General features: G+C 43.1%; 1 protein-coding gene across 3 annotated transcripts in view; it reads right to left on the bottom strand.

Moving 5' to 3' along the window:
- The window catches only part of GGTA1 (glycoprotein alpha-galactosyltransferase 1 (inactive)), a 66,914-nt gene that overhangs the window by 22,726 nt on the left and 20,287 nt on the right, over positions 1 to 23,901 (bottom strand). For all 3 annotated transcript variants that reach the window (XM_037796900.1, XM_037796901.1, XM_037796902.1), the window contains exon 2: positions 8,161 to 8,270. Coding sequence is in view for 1 of the 3 variants with exons in the window: in XM_037796902.1 (XP_037652830.1) it covers positions 8,161 to 8,168 (8 nt within the window). In the remaining 2 variants the exon portion in view is untranslated. The remainder of the gene's footprint in view (positions 1 to 8,160; positions 8,271 to 23,901) is intronic.

The raw sequence follows: 23,901 nt of genomic DNA, 5'->3' as shown, positions 1-23,901 counted from the left end.
ACTGCCAAAGCTAGGAGTGCCCCCCCACCCCCACCAGAGAGCCTCTTTGTTGCTCAGATGTGGCCCCCTCTCTGTCTAAGCCCACTCAGCAAGTGAACTCACTGTCTTCCCCCCTACACGGGACATGACACCCAGGGGTGTGAATCCCACTGGCAATGCAGGAAACGACTCCTGGAGATGAGCCTAGACCCAGAACTGTGGGACTGAGAGGATCTTCTTGACCAAAAGAGGGAAGATAGATGAAACAAAATAAGGTTCCAGTAGCTAAGAGACTTCAAATGGAATAGAGAGGTCACTCTGGAGGGTACTCTTATGTGCTATATAGATACCACTTTTTAGTTTTTAGAGTGTTGGAATGGCTAGAGGGAAATACCTGAAGCTGTCAAACTGCAACCCAGTGACCTTGATTCTTAAAGATGATTGTATAACTATGTAGCTTGCACAGGGTGACTGTGTGATTGTGAAAACCTTGTGGCTTGCACTCCCTTTATCCAACATATGGACAGATAAGTAGAAAAATGCAGATAAAAACTCGATGAAGAATAGGGTGGAATGGAGGGGATGGAAAGATTTAGGTGTTCTGTTTTGCTTTTATTTTTATTTTGGAGTAAGGAAAAAGTTCAAAAAATTGATTCCGGTGATAAATGCACAAATATATGATGGTGCTGTGAACAACTGATGGGGCACTGTGGATGACTGTAGGGTGTGTGAATATATCTCCATAAAAGTGTATTTTAAAAACAAAGTAAAGGAACAATGGGGGGAGGAGGGGAATGGGATGTTTTGGATATTCTTTTTCATTTTAATTCTAATTTTATTTTTTGGAGTAATGAAAATGTTCAAAGAGTCACTGGGGTGATAAAAGCACAACTGTATGACAATACTCTGAACAACTAATTGTACACTTTGAATCACTATATGTTATGTGATTAAATCTCAATAAAATTGCATTTTAAAAAGATCAAATAGATAAGAAGGAAGGAGAGGACATTAGTTTGGGAGAACTGCTTAATCAGGAATATGCAGGCAGACTAGAATTCCAGACCTGGAGAGAACACCCTCCAACAATTATTTTTCCAATTGTAATTTTTAACCCATTGGTGGGTGATAAAAATGATTTCATTAATTTCAAAGAGCATATTTCAAAATCTAATAGAATAGATTAGAAGAATTAAACAACGAAAAGTACCGGGGTGCAACACATATAGTAAGAGTAATTACTGTTTCATGAAACTGATGTTGCAGTTTTATATACAGTATATAAATAATAAATGTATTCTGGGTCATAATGTAAAATGAAAATGAATTTCTTATGGATTGTACTTTTTTTTTAGAAAGGAAAACTACCAAACCCAACCTGTTCATTTTAAAGATGAAGGGATGGTGGTGCAGAGAAAAGAGGAGATTTTGCTCAAGCTCATAGAGAGAGTTAGTGTAGAAATTGGGAATTGGACAGAGGGTCTCGCAGTCCAGTGTTCTTTACATATCATCCTGCCTTCCTGAGTTAAGCAAATAAATCAGACTTCTAACTTATAAATAACTCGTAAGTTCCTATTATTTTTACCATTCCATGAATACTTGTCGATGCCTACCATGGACTGGGCATCTGTGCCAGGCAGGGACTGGGATACCATGGTAAACGCCATAAAAAGAATGCTTGCCTTGTTACCACAAAGGAGAGGTTAAGCCTACTTATAATTGTGCCTAAGAGTCACCCCCAGAGAACCTCTTCTGTTGCTCTCTAAGCCAATTCTGCAGGTAAACTCATTGCCCTCCCCCCTATGGGGGACACGACTCCCAGGGACATAAACCTCCCAGACAATGTGGGATATGACTCCCAGGAATGAGTCTGGACCTGGCATCATGGGATTAAGAAAGACTTCTTGACCAAAAAGGGGAAGAGAAATGAAACAAAATAAAGTTTCAGTAGCTGAGAGATTTCAAATGGAGTTGAGAGGTCATTCTGGAGGTTATTCTTATGCATTATATAGATATCCCTCTTCAGTTTTTAGTTTATAAGAATAGCTGGAAGGAAATACCTAAAACTGTTGAAGTGCAACCCAGTATCCTTAACTCTTGAAGACGATCATATAACTATGTAGCTTACACGGTGTCACCACATGATTGTGAAAACCTTGTCACTCACACTCCCTTTATCCAGTGTATGGACAGAGGAGTAGAAAAATGAGGTCAAAAAGTAAATGAATAATAGGGGGAGAGAGAGGGTATGAGATGTTTTGGGTGTTCTTTTTACTTTTATTTTTATTCTGATTTTTATTTTTTGGAGTAATGAAAACGTTCAAAAATTGTGGTGATGAATGCACAACTATATGATGATACTATGAACAACTGATTATACACGTCGGATGACTGTGTGGTATGTGAATCTTTCTCAATAAATTGCATGGAAAAAAAAATAAAAAAGAACCTGCCAAAAGATTTACAGCTGTGACTCACCAATAAACAAGTAGTGAAACAGAAGGAAACTCTTCTAAACTCTCAGTAATAGGGAGCAGCCATTGATTGACTATGCTAGAGGCCAATTTTGTGTATCTTTCTCTTGTATTAAATGATAACTTTTTGTCTATCTTTCTCTTGTATTAAACAATACTACAAAATTATCAGCTAATGAGGCAAAGACTATGCAGCCAAAACATACAACAGATGTATTAGGCAGCTAATTAATACTAATCATTTTGAAATTATCTTATTACATCATTTTCTGGATTTTGCCATATTTGGAGTATTTGCCAGTTTTTGTTATTTCTTGTGATTACTGTGTTTCATATTTGAAATATTCACTTTCAGGCATTTGCAACTTTGCATTCTTGTTCTTAAAGAAGGCCCTGAAAATTGAATGCACTTCAGGCCTTGCAACATCTCAATCCTCCCCAATGGCACCAGGCCAGGTCCTGGCTAAACGCTTTACCAGCAGTCCCTCAGTTAAGCCTCACAACAGCCCTATCCGGTCCACTCGATTATTATCCCCATTTTACAGGGGTAAAAATGGAAACTCAGAAAGGTTAAGTGACTTGCCCAAAGTCACACAGCACAAAGTAGTGCATCTGGGATTCAGATCCAGGGAGTCTGCCGCCAAAACCTACTCTTCTAACCACTATGTTGTTCTGAAAACACGAAGGTTTACCCATGGACTAATCACTGACATCTCCCTGGCACAAAACTGTACCTCCTGAGATTACCACATAGCGACTGATCCAAACCTAACCAGCCACTGGCTAAAGTCATTGAAGGGCTGACTTTCCCTCGGAAGCACCAGTTAACTCTGGCTTGACTCTTCCCCATTCCCTAGGCGCCTCCAGCACTCTCAGCATGGCGTGGGGTATACTCACTTGCACAATCTCTTTTATCCTTTATCCAGTGATTGGTGTGGCAGCATTATCTCAGTTTTTTAGCAGAGGCAACTGACCTGTCGCGAAAGGAAGTAGTTTGCCTGCAATCACTCGGCTCACCCAGAGGTGGCAGTAGAGATCCTCTGGAGGAGGATTCTGGGAAGATGGTGGAGCAGGAGGTTCCAGGAATCAGTATCTCCACCAAAACAACTACTGAACTGGCAGGAACTATCTGAATCAACTACTTTATAACTTCAGAGGCCAGGGGAACAACCTGTGCAGCCTCCAGGGAGGAGCAGGAGGAAGAAGCTGGTTACTTCTAGTAAATACTGGTGAGTTTCACCCTCCCAGCAGCACCTACCCTCCCCCTTCCCCCAGCCTCATAGCAGACAGCACTGGGGATTGGAGCCTGGGCTCCTAGTATAGCTTGCTGGTACCAGGGTAGGACATCAAGACCTAGTCCTCCAAACTCCAGGAGGTGTTGTCTGATCCTAGTTCTCTACCTTAGATCAGCTATTTCAAATAGCTGGGGGCCAGCTCTGAGTGTGACCATTGTTCCAACCCCACTCAGGCAAAGGCTACAGAGGAAACTTAAAGACAGTAATGTTCCTTGAAGCTACAAAAAAACAGTTAAAGGGCTGCATTACTGAGCAGTGCTGAATTAAGCTACAGAAGTTCTGGGGTCCTTGCTGGCCCCTTCTCCACACCCTCCAGAATGTAGGGTACAGCCAGCTTGCACTCCCATAATAGGTCCCTGACTCTTCCCAAGTGATCATAGTGGTCCCTGTGTGCATAGTAGGGTGCATATATGGCAGTGCCAGTTTAACAGGTGGAAGTCTGAGAGACAGCCAGAGAATGTGTCTAGGGCTGGACCTCCCAGAATTTATCCTGTCAACAGAGAAGCTGCTTGCACGCAGCTGGGAAATTGTCAGAAACAAGTTGAAGTGGCCTTTGCAAAGAGGACTACCACATGAAGTCACTCAAGAGCGAACCCAGGAGGGGTAAGAAGTCTATTTCAAAGTGAGTAGAGGGACATTCACTCGAACTCCTGAAAACTGTAAATGGGAAACCCTAAGACTGCTAGCAAAAGAAGCAGGCTCTGTGACTCCGGCTCCACTCAGGCTCCGATAGACAAAGAGGACCCTGCACTTCCCATTTGTCTCAGGCTGATCTTCTCAATAAAAGGGCTAAGCTCTGAAGGAGAATGTCAGCCAAGAAGAGGAAATTTGCAAAGACAGTGAAAGGTGCTTTTTGCCTTGGTGGGTTTGTTTTGATTAACTCCTGGCATTTAAGAAAATCTCTGCCATATCACTAGCTGGTTAGAAACTTAAGAAACAGTTAGCTCTGGGACTAAATCCCACAGCTAACACTTTAATACATTAAAATGTACAGTGTGCAACAAAAGGCTGAAAGACAAACAAAGAAACAGGAAATGATGGCTATCCAAAGGAACAAGATAAAAATCCAGAAACCATCAACAAAGAAGGAACAGACTTTGGACTAACCAGACAGATACTTTTAAAAAAAGGATCCCAAATATGCCCAAGGAGATAAAGGAAAACACAGAGGAAGAACCAAAGGATATGAGGAAAACAGTGAATAAACATTATGGGAATCTCTCCAGAGAAAAAATGGAGTTGAAAACACAATACTGAAATAAAGATATCCTAGACAATTTCAACAGCAGATTGGAGGTAGAAGAAGAAACAATCAGTGAACTCAAATACAAGACAACTGAAATGATTCAGGCCAAGAAGCAGAAAGATAAAAGAATAAAAAATAGCAAACTGAGCCTAAGAGATCTGTGGGACACCATCAAACATACCAGTATACATATTATGGAGTTCCAGAAGGAGAAAGAGAGACAGGGTAAAAAGAAATATTCAAAGAAATAATGGCAGAAAACATCCCAATTTAATAAAAGACACAAGTATTCCCATTCAAGAAGCCCAACAATATTATGATAGTGTGAACAACTGTTTTACACTTTGGATGATTGTATGGTATGTGAATATATTTCAATTTTTAAAAAAAGTAAATGAGATGGGGAAGAGAGGATGCATTGACTGTTCTGTTTTACTTTTATTTTTATTCTTACTTTCATTTTCATTTTTTGGAGTGATAAAAATGTTCAAAACTGATTGTGGCATTGAGCGCACAACTATATGATGAAACTGAATAACTGTTGTACTTTGGATGACTGTATGGTAGGTGAATATATTTCAATAAAATTACATTTAAAAAAAAGAAGCAGCAGCCCAACAAAGCCCAAACAGAATAAATTCAAAGAGAACCATGCCCAGACACATAGAAATCAAATTGTCCAATGCCAAGGACAAGGAGAGAGTTCTGAAAGCTGCAAGAGAAAAACAAGTAATGTACAAGACAATCCAAATAAGATCGTGCCAGTTTCTCATCAGAAACCATGGAGGCAAAAAGGCAGTGGCACATAGTATTTACAGTGTTGAAAAAAAACCAAAAATTTTACATCCAGCAAAACTTTTCAAAAATGAAGGGGAAATACTGAATCTCTATATGAATACACACACACACACACACACACATACACACACATATATATATACATATATATACACACACACATATATATATATGTCTCTAGGGTATTACAAGGAAATAACTGAAATGGTAGAACTGTAACCCATAACTTGAATTGAAATTTGCTCTATAACTGATAAATCATACTTTGAAAGTTATCACTTTTATGCATATATGTTATATTTCACAATAAAAAACATTTTAAAAAAATGAAGGAGAGATTAAGACATTCCCAGATAAACAAAAGCTAAGTCAGTTCATTGTCATCACACCTGCCTTACAAACAGTGCTAAAGGGATTCTTCAGACGAAAGGGAAGGACACCAAACAGAGTTAAATGCAGCATAAAAAACTTAAGAACTCTGATAAAGACAACTATATGGGTATTCATAGTAGTACTATGGTATTGTGTTATGTGTTATGTAACTCCTTATTTCTTATAGGTGATAAATGCAAATGCATAAAAAGTAATAATAAACTGTGGTTTTAGACATCCAATGTAGAAAGATATAGTTTGTAACAAGTACACACAAAAAAGGTGGGGAGACACAGGAGTAGAGGAACAACGTAGGTGTACGCTATTGAACATAAGCTGGTAGCATATCAAATATAATTGTTATAGATTCAGGATGTTAAATTTTAACCCCATGGTAGCCACAAAGAAAATTTATGGAAAACATATTCAGAAAGAAATAAGAAGGAACTCACAATGATACAAACTAAATAAATAAATAAATAAATAAATAAATAAATAAATAAATAAATGAAGTAAGCATTAACAAAAGAATTGAGGGTCAAAAAGGAGTAAAATCTACAAAGACAAAATAGAAAAATGGCAAAAGAAAGTCCTGCATGACCAGTGGTTACTTCAAATGTAAATGGATAAAATTCTCCAGGCAAAAAGCAGAGACTGAAACAATGGATAAAAAAGCATTACCCAACTACATGCTGTGTACAAGAGAGTCACCTTAAATTCAAATATATAGTGGGCTGAAAGTGAAAGGATGGAAAAAAATATACCATGTAAGTAGGAACCAAAAGCCAGCTGGGGCAGCTATACAAATATCAGATAAAATAGACTTTAAGTCCAAAACTGTTATAAGGGACAAACAGGATCATTATATACTGATAAAGGGGTCAATTTAACAAGAAGACATAATTGTAAATATGTATGTACCTAACAGCAGAGCCCAAAAATATATGGAGCAAATATTGAAAGATGTGGTTAAAAGGGGGCAATTTTAGGTTGTATATATTAGCAGTGTAAAAATTAAAAGCAAACAAACATACACACACAATAAGTGAACCCTATTGTAAATGATGGACTATACTTAATGGTATAATTATATAAATGTTCTTTCATGAATTGTAACTAATGTACCACACTAAAGCAAGGTGTCAATAGGATGGTATATGGGAGATCTGTATTTTATGCATGATTTTTCAGTAAAACCACAACATCTCTAATAAAAAAAAGAAGGCAGATCACTGACTCCCGGGCTCCACAACTTGGCACTGGGATGAGACTGGAGGTGAGGAGGGAGAATACCTTATTAAAGCCTCTCTAAATTGGTGGGCACTCCAGGGAAATGCTCCTCCTTGGAAAAAAACATGGCAAAGGACGTGAGAAAAAGTCCACGGAAGGTTGTTTTCAGTTATGTTTTTCGTTATAAGAGTCACAGTAAACACAGACAGAAGACAATCTGAGACAAGTTTAAGACTAAACATATGGCTGATTGTTGATCCAGCCAGGACAAATGGAATAACCTGTTCTTTGAGGTACATCTTGTAGTGTGTTTTCTTGAATCCCCTTCAGCAAACCTAAAGCCTGTATCCAACCAAGTTTTCCTTCCTGCCTGGCCTACAAATCATTGTGCAAAGGGTTTTTTGAGAGAAACAAGTAAGTTAAAGAAAGGGTACTGCCCTGCCCCAAACAACCCTCCACGGCTCTGAGACTCCCCCCATCCCATTGCCACTTTGGTTTCTGCAGAGAAAACCCCAGCCCACAGCCACCACAACCCAGGGAGATTCTGCCAAGGGGAACAAAATAAAGCAGAACTGACAGTGGAAGTCACTGAGCGAGCATCCCACCAGTCTGCTTCCAGATCCGCTGCCAGGGAGAGAAGGACTTTGTCCTCTTCCAAAACTACTGAAGGGACCAACGAGAGGTTAAGGAGAGAGCAAGCTTCCGCCCACAGGTGGGTCCAGGCAGCAGTCTGCATGCAACTAAATCATTACAACATTGCACATACCTCATCATCTGCTTCTTTCCCCGCAGTGGAAAAGGCACAACAAAGTTCTGTCAAGCTCCGTTCCACAGAAGGAGGCAGGGCCAGGGAGGGAAAGTGGTGTGTTCCAACTCCTGTCAAAAGAATAAACAGCTGTTTCAGGAAGAAGGAGGGTAGACAGATCCCTTGGCAGCCAGGGGCTTTGTTCCTCACAGGCCCCGGGAAATGGGCTGTTTATCAGGCCGGTTGACTCAGCGCCACATGCCAAGGTGGAGATATTTCTCTCCCGGCCCATGAACGCCCAGCCTCGCTCCCCAAGCAAAACCACTAACAAGACAAACAACACCAAACTAGGCCCAGTGTTGGAGGAGAGACAGCCAAAACCCTTGAGAGTGACACACAGACCGCCCACGTCACCCACTCCTTGGCCAAAATGGGAACCATTTGCCAGCAAACAACCCAAAGTGACGGCTACCAGGAATAGCCAAAGGAGAAAATAAAAAAATTATAATTCCTTTTTTCAATAAAAAGAGTAAAGGGTGAGTGAAGGAGACAGTCCTCAAGACTCTTGCCAAAATTGTACCTAAATCTTCCTCAAAGTCAAGCTGTTTCTGTTATGTCCTTCAAGATTCAGAAGTTTGTTTGCTTTGCCTTGGACACTGCATTTTTAGAGACTGTTGAGATCTCCCCACATGGCAAACCAAGCTACAAGACCTTTAAAAGGCCACTGAAGGCCAACCCTTGGCTGAATAGTGCTTAACCCTTCCCACCCACACCCACCTCCTGTTCCCAAAATAGAATTTTCCAGCTAGAAGGGACCTAGCAGCAGTGGATTTTCAAACAATGGAACAGCTAAAACTTTTTTAGAAAACAAAAGAAGTCATTCTCAGAACTGCAATATATAAAATACAAGAAGTCCTTTGGCTGAAGAAAGGAAATGAAGCACAAAGCCCACCCATCCCACCCCTGCTACAGTCTGGAAGCCCCCGGACTAAGGTGAGGTGCCCAAAAGCCCCACAGGCAGGATTCACAGACAGGCCTCGTGGTCCTTGGGCCATGCCAGCTCCAGCCTCTTCCTCCTTCCTCTAGAAGGAAATTTCACAGCTTCCTCCTGGGGGACATGGGCTAGTGACCCCCTTTTGGTCTGGAAGTTCTTCCTAACAACTTGCTTAAATCCTTCCTGCTGGTATCCACCAAACCTGAACACATTCCTGCCTTACGACCCTGTCATCCCACTCCTAGTCTCTGCCCAGGAGAAAGTGTGTGCACATTCACCAAGAGACAGGGTCTGGAAAGTCCACAGTGCACCCCAAACTGGAAACTAGCCCCAGGCCCACCAACAGAACAGCTGACTCGTCGTCCAGTCACCACACACAGCAATGAGAATGAATGAACTACACACTTCAACAAGGACCAATCTCACACACACACATGTTGTTGAGCGAAAGATGCTGGCACAACAGAACAAATCCTGATGATTCCATTTCTTTAAGGTTACAAATAGGCAAAGTTGATCTGTGTCAGGGACAGCAGAGACTGGGAAAGGTGCCGGGAGCTCCTAGGGGCTGGTGATGGTCTGTTTCTTGACTGGGTAGTGGTTACATGGGTGATTCCACTTCTGAAAACTCACCATGTACTTATGAAATGTGCCTTTTCTGTTTGTACGTGAAGAACAAAAAGTAACAGAAACCTTCCTGCTGAAAGCTGTCCTCCATCAGCCACTGTCTTCCCCGGACATCAGTTAGGGCCATGGACTATGGACAAGCCCTGCCTTTTCCTTCTCCTGGGCTCCCCTCCCCCACAGCAAGCACCTCCACAGGGGCCCAGGGGAGATCTGTCACATTAAAAAAACCCAAGAATCAGGACCTACAGGCAACAGAGAAGAGAAGGAAAACAAAATTTGGAATCTAAGCAGCCAGACAAAAGTAAGTTGGTCCTCTTGACAAGCAAGCACACATCACAGGTCACGTGTCTCTTACTTTCAATTTTACAAGACAGCCTCCTCTTTATCTCAGTGGGTTCTCATGGAGGGCCCTCCTCCACCATTCGCAATAGAGCCTCGCTGACTTAGTCCAGGGCTGCTCTTCCAACGGAGCCATCTCCAGAGGATGCTACCCACATCACGCAGTAGAATTTCAGACCCCAGGCTGGATAACCACAGCTTGGAAAAGAGCCTGCAAACCTGGGAGGCAGAAAATTCAACTCCTACAGCATGCAAACAGGCCCTTCCTCCTCTCCTGACCCACTTTCATCCTTACTCCTCAAGACAAAGGAACACATGCTCCTGGTGATTCTTTCACTGAGAGAACAAAGGCCTAGAACTGTAATGAATTAGCTTTAGTCCACAGAGACCTGCTGATCAAATCTGGCCAGAGGCTGTCCAGGTAAGAGCTTGGCACACTGCCTGGCCCTGGTTAACTCATCTCCTCTCTAGATGATCAGTCTCTAAGGCCTTTTCCAGCCCTAAAAGCCCATGGATCTATGAGCAATCGGCACTCAGTATTCACCCATCTTCCATACCCCAAGCTGGAGAATTACAGGACCTCAGAGCTGTTGTGGAAACAGCTATAGCGAAGGTGTGGGGCGCTTTGGGCCCCGGTCCACTTCTTCTTGGGGAAAATGAAGTTTGCAATCCGTGCCCTGCTTACCTTCTGTGCAGGAGGGAGGATTAATTGTTCTTGGGCAGAGACTTGAAGGTTGCAGGTTGCCATTATTTGCTTAATCCTGAATCGGTTTAAAGCAGTCCCAAAACACATTTGACAATGCTTGCAGGTGTCAGAGCAATTTGGTTGTTTTCCTCCTTGTGCCATGAGGTAATCACAATCCCCACATCTCAGCGTAGTGAAGGGGCTGTTTGGTATGGTGGTTATGAGCACAGGCTCTGGGACCAGGCTGCCTGGGGTTGGGTCCTCACTCTGCCCCTAATGCTGTGCAACCCTGGGCAACTCAAAGAACTTCTCTGTGCCTCCATTTCTACATCTGTAAAATGGGAATAATAGCAGCACCTACACTTAAGATGATGTGAGGACTGAATGAGTGATTATTCAAAAAGCTGGGAAATGATACAAGGTAGGTGCTACATGCACGTTACCCATTACTGTGCAAATTAAAGGAGATACTCCTTGAAAAGGAGTCAGCACAGCATCTCAAGGTGCTCAGCAATTGTTAGTCTCTGTTATTCAACTAATCCAGTGTTGTCATTCACTCAATTTTACATTTGTGTATCCAATATACATTTTGTCCATGTCATTCCAGGACAAGGGGGAAAGGAGGTAGAAGGGGAGACTTCCAGCACATAACCATTAGGAATTAATGGACCTGGTGAGTATTAGTGTTGAAATGGTCTTCATGAAACCCTATCTCATTTGCACCTGTAAGTCTATTTCCTTGACAGGAGAGTCAATCTAGACTAGAATAAATTAAGTCATTATGACTCTATTCAAGCAATAAATAGCAAACCATCTTGAGAACTGCCTCAGTCCCTCACAACTCCAGGACAGACCACACCAAAGCCATGTCAGAGAACTCCCCACGCCAGCTGCAGCCTCCAGCTTCCTTCTAGCTACCTTCCCTGGAGGCACAAGGAAGTCCTTCCCTGGAGCTAACTCCATTTCTTCAGGCTGTAGGTTGGTCTCTTCCTGGACAAGGAAGAAGCCACTTTTATAGATTCCCTAGAAGTGAGGAGCTCTCACCCAACTGGCAAGATACTTGACACACAGAGCAGCCTGGCCTTGAGCCCACAGTCAGGTGGAGGATTTCCCCAACCAAGGATTCTCCACTGAGCTGCCTGGGCCTGAACCTGGGACTACAGCTCTGAATCAGGCTCCTACAGAAATGTGACTGGGGGAATCTTGGAAGGCTTTGTGGAGGTGCCATAACTAGGCCTTTACAAACCCTCCTCTTATCTCCCAGAGCCTGGGGAGAGGGCCCAGAGACCCAGCCTCTCAGTCCATAACCCCCCAACCCCCCACCCCCCTTCTTCTCACACACATCCTGAAGACAGGCTGGAAAACAAACTCTGCTGGAGAAAGCAAGGTACCTCCACCCTCCAGAATTTGTAAGTCCTCTTCCACTCAGGCTCAGAACCCCGGAGGTCCTGCAGGCATGCCTTCTGTACCAGCTGCTAGCCTTGGTTGAGTGGGGGACACAATGCCACAGAAGAGAACTCCCCGAGCCCCACCAAGAGAAGTCCCGACCTGCTAGTGAGAGGGAAGAGGAAACGGGCACCAATGCTGACACTGAAACAGAGAAAACCAACCAAGCAAAGACAGAGGAAACCCAGCTTCCGGACAGAACCCACACAGAATTTCTGTCCCACCCTGAGTCACGGCAAAGGGGAGGGTGACTAAGGACACCAGAGGACAGGGAGACCTGCCTGGGCTCCCTCCACCCAGCTTAGCCTGGCAAGCATTTCTTTCTCCCTAGAGAAAGCCAATGAATGGAGCCAATTTACAAAAAAGAAAATAAAAATTAAAAAAGAAAAAAAAAAAAAGCAATGCTAGCCATACACCTAGGAAAAAAAAATGTCCAACCAAAGTACTTCATAAATCCAAGCAAACGCAGTTCCATGGGCCACATGGCCTCGGGCATCCTTTTCCCTCCTGTGGATCTCACAGTCCCCATCTGGGCATTAAGGAAGCAGAAGCAGTTATGCAGCTTCGTTTGTTTTCAGGGTGGCGAGGACTTGGCGGGGACCCACGAGGGCTCGATGGCTCTGAACGGCCTGTTCCCACTCAGCACACCTGGCTGAGGAACGCCCACCCCTCGGAGTTCAAACGCGCCTCCTCCAAGAATCCACTTCCGCCGGAAATCCACTTCCGCCGGAACTAAGTCCCCGCGGAATGAATCCCCACAGCGCCGCCGGGCCGCTTGTTTCATGGGGCTGGAGTACAGGGAGCCATGCGTGCAGCTTGCCGTCCGCAATGACAGCAGTGAGGTCCCGTTCTCCTCTAGGCCCTGGTTCCCCTCCGAGGAGCCGTGGACTGACGGGCACACGGGCAGCCACCCAAAGGCTGTGGGCAGGAAGACACCTGTGAGGGCCACACCCCTGGTGACAATTACAGAGCTGAAAGTAACGAGGAGAGAGGTGTCCCTGGGAAAGACGAGAGTAGAGGGAAGCCATAGTACGTCTCTGTTTGATCAGAATTTTCTGGAAGACTCAAGAGCAGAGGGGTTAAATTGGAAGAAGAGAATTAACCTCCTGCACACGTGAGTTTGAGGAGCCTGGGGGTCCTTCAGGCTGTGTGCCAGTCTGGAGACATCATATGCAAATCTGACTCAGTAAAATAAAGGGGGTTCAATGAAGTCCTCTTCAAGATCCCTTGCAACGTGGATCCTCTAGGATTCAAGGCCCTTAGGATACCCCTCTCTGGCCTCTGGGTTCCTGCCTGTGGCTGCCAAGAAGTGTTGCAAGCCCAGTCCCTCTGGATGCATTTCTGCCCACCCCCCTTACTTCATCCCACCCCCAACCCCTTGGCACTAGTGGCTGGGGGCTCTTGGCTCTCCCCACTTCCTCTGTGTGGGCTGCAGCCCTTGGGCTCCTAACAAATGCCCCGGGAGCTCCACGTGAAGCTCCTCTGCAACATCTCTAAATTGGTTTCCATCCTGATTCCCTACTCAACGAGTGGTCAACTCAAAGGAAGTTGTCAGGGGGCATTCAGAGTCTAAGAAAATTCTGAGGGTTGTTTTGTCTTGGGTTTTTTCCCCCGTCCATTAGATTTTACTGGGTCTGTTTTAATAAGATGACTTGAGCATAAAAAGCCTTCCAAGAATTAATCTCTTAATGATGAGGTTTCAGGAACCCTAGCAGAAAGCTAAAAACCGGAAACTTTTCATTCAGGTCACCAGGGAGGCGGCTTCTTCTCTTATCTCTTCTTGAAATGACACAGGCCTGGATACAAGTCCCAGCTCCCCCACTTTCTTGCTGTGTGACCCTGTGTCAGGCATTTCACCCCCTCTTGTAACTGAGAAATTAAGAATTAACAAATTATGATGACTGAATCATTATATAGATGCCTTTTTCTTACTTTCTAGTATATTGTAGAATAACCAGAAAGAAATACCTGAAATTACTGAACAATAACCCAGCTGCCTTGACTTTTAATAATGATTAATTATATAGTCTTTGTCTTGTGATTGTAAAAGCCTCTTAACTGCTACCCTTGTACCTCCTTATCCTGTTTTACAACTTTAGAATCTTAATGATCACAAAAGAGGGACTCTGACAGCTTCAGTTTACTTGTCTGTAAATAGGGATAATTCCTTACTTAAGGTGCTGAAAGGATGAGTAGTGACATCTTCAAGATGCTGGCAGATGGCAGGTGCTTATCACTGGGGCCTAAGGGAAAAGCACTTGAGCCCTTTGAGACTTGATTTCTCTTGTCTGTAAAATGAGAATAACAATGTCTCCTAAATCATCACAAATATAAATGTGATGGATGACAAATGTTAGTGCCTAAGTACATTTTTCTGGGAAGAGGGTCCATAACTTTGAACTGATCCCCAAATCGATCTGTTCAGGGCCACAGCCAGGCCTTTCGAATCTCCAAGCACTGAAAAGACTGTGGTGCTGCCAGTGGTGTTGCCTGACCCCTCCAACCATAACAATTCAAAATAAAAACAATACTCAGCTCTTAAAAAAGTTATAAGGAAAGCAATTTATCAGTTTCATTGTTTACCTTTCCTCAGATGTTCTATGTGCCCCCCACGCACACACACCTTTTATTTTTCTACAAAAAATGTAGCTGAGAGGTTAAGAATTTAATTATAATTACTGAATCATTACATAAATGTTTTTCTTTCTATATTGTAGACTAGGCAGAAGTTAATACCTGAAATTACTGAAACTCAACTGGTCTCAGCCTTCTTTTAGTTTTGTAATGGTTATTCTAGCCTGGTCTCAGCCTTGTATATACTTACTATTGTAATGGTAAAAACTCCATCCCTCCTTGTGTGAATCCACAAAAACCCTGAACTCTTTAGACTGAGGGAGGCAGAGTTTTTGACCTATGGCCGTTTGATCTCCTGCTTCAAGCAGATCATTAAAATCTTTCTTTGAAACCCCGGTGTCCTAGATTGGCTGTTGTGCACATCTGGCAGAGAACCTACCGCTTTTGTTCAGTATCAAAAATGATAATGTTCAGTTGTGACCGAGAAGTTAGGATTTAAGGGATGATTATGATTACTGAATCATTATATAGATATTCCTTTTACTCTCTGATATATTAGAGTAGACAAAGGAAAATAACAAATCTCTGAACTGTAATCCAGTTGCCTTGATCTTTGGTAACGATTGTATAGCCTTTATCTTGTGCCCTTGTGATTCTAAAAACCTTGTGACTGACCCTTATTTGTATCCATTTATCTAGTTTTTAGACTTTGGAGTCTTGAGATCACTAAGGACAGCCCCTAATGTTTATTAATGAAGGGCTTGGATCAGCCCAGAACTAACCCACCCCAATTCCAAAGTTATCTTGATAACCAAAACTGGATCTAACCAAAGTGGGCCCACCTGACATGCACAGTAGTTTAGACTTTAAGTGACCTATACCTCATTATAGTACTAAAAATCATGCCCATCATATTAAGGCCACCATTTTCTTACATATGTTCTATGACTGAGCATGTAATCAGTCTGTGCATGCTCAATAATTAGATCACCTCTAATTACATCATACGGAGCATTGTGCTCATTATCCTAAAACCTACCCATCTTTGATACCATAACACTATCAGAAATTCTGCAGTTTGGGGAGACAGATTTAGGGACTGTTAGGCCATCTGATCTCTTGCTTCAAGTGAAACAATAAACGCTTTCTCTCTTTGAAACCCTGGTGTCTCAGGAATTGGTCATGTGAGACCTTAGGGCAAAGAATCCACCATCTTTGTCCAGTAACAGATTAAGGGCGATCCCCTGCAAAACTGCCCTTCAGTCACCAGATCCAAGTTCGGGAACCCAGGCACCCACATTTCTGGCCAACTGGCTACAAATTCAAGAGTTCCCATCACTCCCTCAGGTTTGATAATTCTCTAGAATGACTTATAAAACTCACTGAAAGCACTATACTTATAGTTATAGTTCTATTATACGGAAAAGGATGCAAATGAGAAACAACCAAAAGAAAACATGCAGAGGGCAAAGTCTGGGAGGTTCTCAAATACAAGCTTTCTTGTCCTCTCCAGGTAGAGTCAGAAGGGTGGAGCTCTTACTGAGCCTCAAGTACCCCATGTTTATAGGGGTTTCATTATATAGGCATGATTGAAGGAATTGATGCCTAGGTGTTGAACTCAACCTCCAGCCCTGTAACCTCATGTCTTTCTGGGGTGGCCAACCCCACCCCTGTCTCCCATCCTAAGACTAGGCTGCACCTTACCATAACATTTCGTTAGCATAAATTATTCAGGCATGGTCAAGGTCATTATTAATAACCAAAGACACTCCTAACAAATTCCAAGGAAGCAGAGGTTATCTTCCAGGAACGAGGTACAAAGGCTAGCCAAGTTCTTTATCATATTGCACACACCATTATATACCTTGAAACTTTTTCTGTACTGTGTCTTAGAGATCTTTCCACATAAGTGCATGAAAAGGTGCCTCACTATTTTCAACAGTCACAGTGTTTTATTGCATGGCTATACCATATTCAATTTGCCAGTCTCTATTTATGTACATTTAAGTTGTTTCTAGGTTTTTCCTATTATGAAAAAAATACTACCATAAATATCTGTAACACATGTTGTATTCTTAAGTACAATTGTTGGGTTCAAAAGCATGTGCATCTAAAATTTTGATTCACCTACTTCCCTTCATAGAGGTTTTAGCAGTCTATACTCCCACCAACAATATATAGGAATGCCTGCTTTCCTATACTTTTTGACAACTCAATTTAAAAAGAAAAAGAAGAAATGAAATTGAAACCCACATACCCACAGTGGTGTATTATCTTTTATTAGCAACTGAATTATTTTATAAAACTAGCTTTTGTTCATATCATATCTGTGGTATATATATATAGTAGAATGGCCAAAGCTTAAATGAACTGGAGTCCAAAAGTGTGCTAACCTTTGATGTAGCGAGAAGATAAATACTTAAAATATTAAAAACAAAAACAAAACCCCACAAATCCTCCTTGAAATATAGTCTGTAACTTTTGAAGTAGCCAGAAGCAAAAGCCTATAGCTATAGGCACTGGACTGCAACCTAGATGCCCGGATGTTTTGACAATAACGCCTTAAGTGGATATATAAACCTTATCTGAAAATGGACGTTTCTTGAAAAATGTAACACGTCTTAAAAACTTGTAACTGGCTCTGCCACGAAACTCTGATCTTGTCTTAGTGTCTTAACCTTTGAAGCAGTAAATACTTGTAACGCAGACACCTGAAGGTTTGCATAATGACACCTTACATTATAACTCCTGACTAGCTCTGCCAAGACTCCCAATCTCAATTTATAACTGAACAACAAGACCCTCTCATCTTATTTTCCAACCTGCAGCCTGGTACCCCCACACTGAACCCTTAATAATTATTAAACTGACATGGGTCGCCCAGAATTCACCACCTTGCTCACTGTCCTCAGTCTGCCCTGCCTTTGCTTGAATACTATAAAACTGTCCAAATTTCTTGCAGTTGAAGGAGACAGATCAGAGGTTTTTAACCTCCTGTTCTTCTTGTGCTGAGCATCACAATAAAAACTTTTTCTCTCTGAAATCCCAGTGTCTCAGAATCGGTCATTGAGTACATCAGGTAGCAAATCCGAGTTTGTCCGGAATCAAGATGGCGTATATAAAGCACATGGCTTAGGGCCTAGTACTGCAGCAAATGCTCAATGAGAGGTAACTACTAAATTCCTAATAATGATTATTCCAGAATTCTCCATTTCACAGGCTCTAGCACCATGTTCCTGTAACTAAAAAATTAAGAGTTAACAAATAATTTTGATGACTGATATAGATGCATTTTTCTTACTTTCTAGAATATTATAGAATAGCCAAAAGGAAATATCAAATTACTGAAACTTATTGAACTGTAACCCAGATGGCCTTGTTCTTTTATACTGATTATATAACTATATAACCTTTATTTGTGATTTTAAAAACTTTATGACTGTTCCCACTTACATCTCCTTATCCTGTTTTACAACTTTGAAGTCTTGTGATCACATGGGCAACACCGTAATGTTGATTAATGAAGGAACTTGAGTTAGCCCAGAATTAACCCACCCGAATTCCTAAACTATCTTATTAGACAAAGCTGGATCTAACAAAAATTGGCCCACCTGACATGTGCAGTAGCTTAAAACTTAACCTATAAGTGACCTATACCTCATTATAATACTAAAAATCATGCCCATCATCATATTAAGGCTGCCATTTTCTTATAAATGTTCTGTAATCAATCTACACATGCTCTGTAATTAAATCATCTCTAACTTCATCATCTCGAGCCATTATAGTCTTTATCCTAAAACCTGACCATCTTTTGATACTCTAAAACTTTCAATTACTGCAGTTCAGGGAACCAGATTTTAGGCAGATCTGTTCTTGCTTCACATGGCAGTAAACTCTCTCTCCTTTTGAAACCCCAGTGTCATCAACTGGCCGTTCTGCACATGGAACAGAGAACCACGCGTTTGATCAGTAACATTCCTGTGTCCCGAAACAATCATTCCTTCCCTTTGCATGGGCTTGACAGTTCCCAGAGTATTTTCAAATCCTCCTTCCTGCTTCTGGAGTCTCTGCCACAACCTGTGAGGCAGGATTGGTGCTACTTTCTCCATGCAGAGTGGGGGGCTGAGATCAAGGTCACTCAGGGTGGAGCTAAGGACTCTCTCTGAACCCGTCATGCCCCACAGGTGGTCTGTAGGCCACTGATTCAGCCTCCCTTTCTTAATAGGAAGCTAGATCATCTGGTAAGAATAAGGGGGCCTAGCAGCCTGAGAGACACCCCCATTAGAAGCAGATGCCATGAGCTCAACCTAGTACCAGTATAATATCTCATGCTCTATCTGCTGAATTTTTGTGTATTTTTTGTAAATTACAGGCATAGAAACAGGTACATTGAATCACAAATCAGGCAGAGCTTTCTGGGTTTCAGGAAGCTCTCAGGCTGGGAACTGGCTATAGTAGGACTCAAGGGATAAGGTAGCCAGTGCCAAGAGCTGATCCTTAGGATCCTGATGCTGCCCCAATGAGCTGCATGACCTTCCTTCCTTGGTTTCCTTATCCTCCAAATATGGGGAGTGTACTAGGTCCAATTCCAGCCAATAAGAATTACAAAGCCCCTACAGTGTGCCTGGCACTGTGGGGAATGCGGAGATTATACAAGCTCCTCATCTCTCCTCTTAACAAGTTTGCATTCTAGTGGGGGAGCCAAAATTGGAAACAATGAACTATTACGTAAGACAGAAAGAAAGAAATGTGAAGTAGCAATAGAATTTCAAGTTTGGGGGCAACAGAAGGAGTCAGCCGTCCTGCGTGGGGTTTTGCAGGCAGGCTTGAAATGGTGAGCAGGAGTCCCATCAGTGGGAAAGGACCTTCTGGGGTTGGAGGACAAGCATTAGCAAACCCAGGTGGTTGGAGTGACAGGCACCCCACAGAGACGCAGCAGGGAGCCATGGTATCTAGTCTGATCTCCTCCCACACCTACTGCTGTGGATTCCAGAAGGAAAAGTCCTAGAAGCCTGTATTTTTAACAAGCTCCCTAAGTGATTCCTAGATGTGGGCAGTATAGGTACTATGTGTTGAAAAAAATGGATGGATGGGTGGATGGATGGATGGTGGATAAATGAATGAATGAACAAACTTGACCTTGAGTAAGTCCCTTCCTCTCTCAAAATGTCCACCCCAGCCTGGTGGTTTTCAAACTGTGTTCCATAGAACCCCCGGAAGAGCCTCAGGGATTGCAGAGAGGAGAGAGGAAGGACCAGAGGACAGGAGTCTAAGCCCCCAACCACCTCATCTTCAGAGCAGGTCTCCTTTTATCTGTGTACTATGTTTTATCTGTATACTGTGTTCTCATCGGCTATTTTACTTGAAGTAGGGTTCCTTAACTGAAAAGGACTTTAAAAACCACTGAATTGGATGATCCCCAAGAATACTCAAGGAGAAGTTAAAAATCTTGATGGCAGCAGAGCATAAGAAGTTATTTATTTTATCATCATAGTTTAAAATCACTTGTTGTGGTCTAACAATCAATAAATGGGGAAAAATGATATAGCAGTACATAGGAATATTATGCCACCTTAAAAAGTAATGTTTATGAAGAATAGTCAATAAAATGGAAAATTAAATGAAAGTCAGATACAAAATTGTACATGGGCTATTATCACAACTGTGTAATTTATACATCAAAACTAGACTCACACCGTAATGGTGGTGTCCTCTATGCAAAGGGCTTATTGGAGAGTGATCATGTTATCCTTTCTCCTTCTCCACATTTTTCAAATGCTCCACAATGAGAATATATTACTTTTATAACCAGACACAAAGTTATTTAAGTAAATAAATCTGGTGGTTCTCTGGCACTCTCTAAAAATGCATGGTTGTCTTCTGTGTAAATGTAATTAAGAACTTGATGTACTTGATTAATAAAAGGAGCCACTTTAAGGATGCCAAGTTGCTCAGCTGAAATAAATGTCAGGCAGAGTGGTCCACCTCTCTAAGACTACTTGTTCTCATCGATACTCAAATAAATTTCAAATTAAAACTGAACCAAAATAAATCCTTTACTGAGCTCCTCAGGAGGATGTCTGGCTTGGCAAAACCTCCAACACAAACTGGGGAGAGAAAGCAACCTATAGGAAAGTGGGAACAGCCAATGTTTTTTCAGGACATGAACTCACTGTTGCTGAGAATTTCTGTCCTCTTTATCTCCAGAGAAGATTCTATGTAAAAACAAATTCAGAATCTAGAAGAGGAAATCCATTTCCTCCAACACCCCTCCCACCCCCACAGCAGAAAAATGTGGAACAAATATTTAAAGAATACTGGTTTGAAGGGCAGCCAACGTGTCTGCCTGCCAGGGTCCTTCTGTCCCAGGCCACATGGCCCACTGTTCCTGGCTGCTGCTCCCTCTGCTTAGGACTGGCTCAAGGGCAGACAGCAAAAAGGTGGCCCCCAGTAGGGTTTGAGAAGGTTGGGATCCACCACCCCCTACAGAATGTCCCTCAGACCTTCAGCCCCTACCTAGCCAACCTTGCAGGCTGTCATGAAGATTAACTGGTACCGCATGTGTCATGTGTCTAGGGCCATGTCTGACACACAGTAGGTGCTCACTTGTCCTCGTTTATTTCCTGGAAGTTCATTGTTCACGATTCATTCCTTTGAATTACATAGCTCCGTGGGATGGGGTGGGGTGGTAATGGGCTGAACGGTGGCTTCCCAAAAAGATCAGTCCTAGTCCTAACCCCTGGAAGCTGTGGCCTTATCTGGAAAAAGGACCTTTGCAGATTAATTAAGGATCCCAGAGGAGATCACCCTGGATTATCCAAGTAGGCCCTAAATCTAGTGACAGGTGGCCTTATAAGAGAAAGGCAGAGGGAGATTTGAGACACAGAGGAACCCAGAGAAGGTGATATGAAGATGGAGGCAAAGACAGAAGTGATGAATCTACAAACCCAGGCATGCCAGGGCTTGCAGGGAGCCACTGACACTAGGAGAATCAGCCTTGCCGACACCCAAATTTTGAACTTCTGGCCTCCAAAACACTAGGAGTATAAATTTCTGTTGTTTTAAGTCACCCAGTTCCTGGTAGTTTGCTATGGCAGCTCTAGGCAACTAAGAACCGGGGGCAACGGGATGGGGACAAGGCCCCTCAGGCCTAGGGCTCAGGGACAGGCCCAAGGATCAAGAAAAGGAAGGGGGCACAGGACAGGCAAACCCAGCAGCCAGCTGCCCCCACCCAGCTTAGCTCCCACATTCATTAGCCCTTTCACAAAGTCCTTTCTTGGGAAGTTTGTGTGAGATGAGCCCAGCAGGCACTTGGGCTCCATTTTACAAATGAAGAAACAGATTCAACAAGGTTAACTGGCTTGTTCAAGGTCTCAGAATAAGGAACAAGCCAGTTTTGGGGTTTTCTAGAACTTACTCGAGAGGGGGTAGTCCCAGAAATTCCAGCTCTGACACTAGCTATACCTCTTTTGTCTAATTAGTTAACCTCCTACCTCTTTCCAAAAAAGGGGGTTGATGAGGAAAAGAAAGTTCTTTGAAGCACTAAACTAGATGGGTTTCCAATCTCTCGGCTCCAGTTTTCTCATCTATTAAATGAGCAGGCGATGATGGATTTGCACTTCTTTCCTCAAGACCTTTGCACAAGCCTTTCCCTCTGCCCAGGACCCTCTTTCCCCATCCCCTCACCCCCTTCAGATTTCAGCTAAAATGTCACCTCTGAAGAAAAGTCTTCCCCATGTTATTCTCTTCCATAGTGCTCTTTTCCTTTAGAGCTCTGAGCACTACACAGAAACGTATGTGTGATTCTTGGATTAATATGTGCCGCCCATGAGATTACAAACTCATTCATCAGTGTCTAGCAGAGATGAGGCAGTCAACAATATCTGTTGTATCATCCTTGAAAAATGGTGGATTCTTCGGGGGCTCTCCAGCGGCCAGCTCTAAGATCTCAGGAATGCACCTTTTGCCCCCACCCCCTGCACTTCCTACCCACCCCATCCTGTTCCTCAGCTTCTTATCTACAGAGCCTGGGGAGTAGGACTGGGTAACTTCTTAGATTACTGCCAGCTCAGAAGCAAAACAAAACGTAAAGCACTTGTGATTACAGTTCTAGCGTGCTGTGTGAACAAGGACAGGTTCTTGCCTTCTCTGGGCTTCAGTTTCCCCACTCACAAAATGAAGGACTTAGACATAGTCTTCTAGGTCCCCTCTACCTCCAACAGTGGTGTTTCCAGTAAGGAAGCCTCCTCCCTCCCTATGCCCCTCACCTAAAACTCTATTTCTGTCTGGGTGCACAAACAGGAAATGTGACATCCAGGAGCGGATGTGCAGCTTGTTTCTCCACAGCATGGGTAGACTGATGGGGGAACAAAGACTTTCTGAATTTTCCAGCACAATTCAGGACTGCACGCCCCAAGACCTTTTCCAGGCAGGAGGAGGAGGAAGTTGTTCGTGTCTGGCTGGGCGTCCCCCGCCACCCCCACTCTGGTCCATCCAGCAGGAAACCTCATAGCACAGAACTAGCAGTCCCGGAAGGTTAGGTTATGATTGTTAAATGCTGGTGCTTGACCGTAGGTGGGAGGGCCCCAGATCAGAGTGGATGGTGGAGGGGAGAAAGCAGAGATGGGGTCAAGACTCCTGGATTCAGGCCAGGCCCGGTGTGACCTCAGGGAAGCCCCTACCCACTTCCAGGCCTGGGTTTCCCCATCTGTTAAGTGAGGAGGGGCTGGACTTGGGGACCTCCCTGCTCCCTGCCTGCAATGATGCCCTCTCTCAGGACCATGCAGTGGTGAATGACACAGGTCACTGCCCAAGGCACCAGGAAATGTCTTAATCTTTCTGTACCTCACTTTCCTCAGTTGCAAAACTGGAATAATAACAATCTCTGCTTAACAGTATCCATGGTTAAGGGTTGAAATGTGCTCCCCAAAAAGATGTGTTGAAGTCCTAACTCCCATCCCTCAGAATGCAACCTTACTTGGAATAGGGTCATTGAAGGTGGAAGTGGGCAAGTTCAAATGCAGTCACCCTGGAGTAGGGTGGGTCCTTAATCCAATATGACCAGTGACCTTCCAAGAAAGGGAGAATTGGCCAC

This window comes from Choloepus didactylus, chromosome 10, assembly GCF_015220235.1.
Source record: "Choloepus didactylus isolate mChoDid1 chromosome 10, mChoDid1.pri, whole genome shotgun sequence".
In the NCBI taxonomy this organism is placed as follows: domain Eukaryota; kingdom Metazoa; phylum Chordata; class Mammalia; order Pilosa; family Megalonychidae; genus Choloepus; species Choloepus didactylus.
The sequence above is the reverse complement of the archived record's forward strand: the minus strand, read 5'-3'. Positions and strand labels throughout refer to the sequence as shown.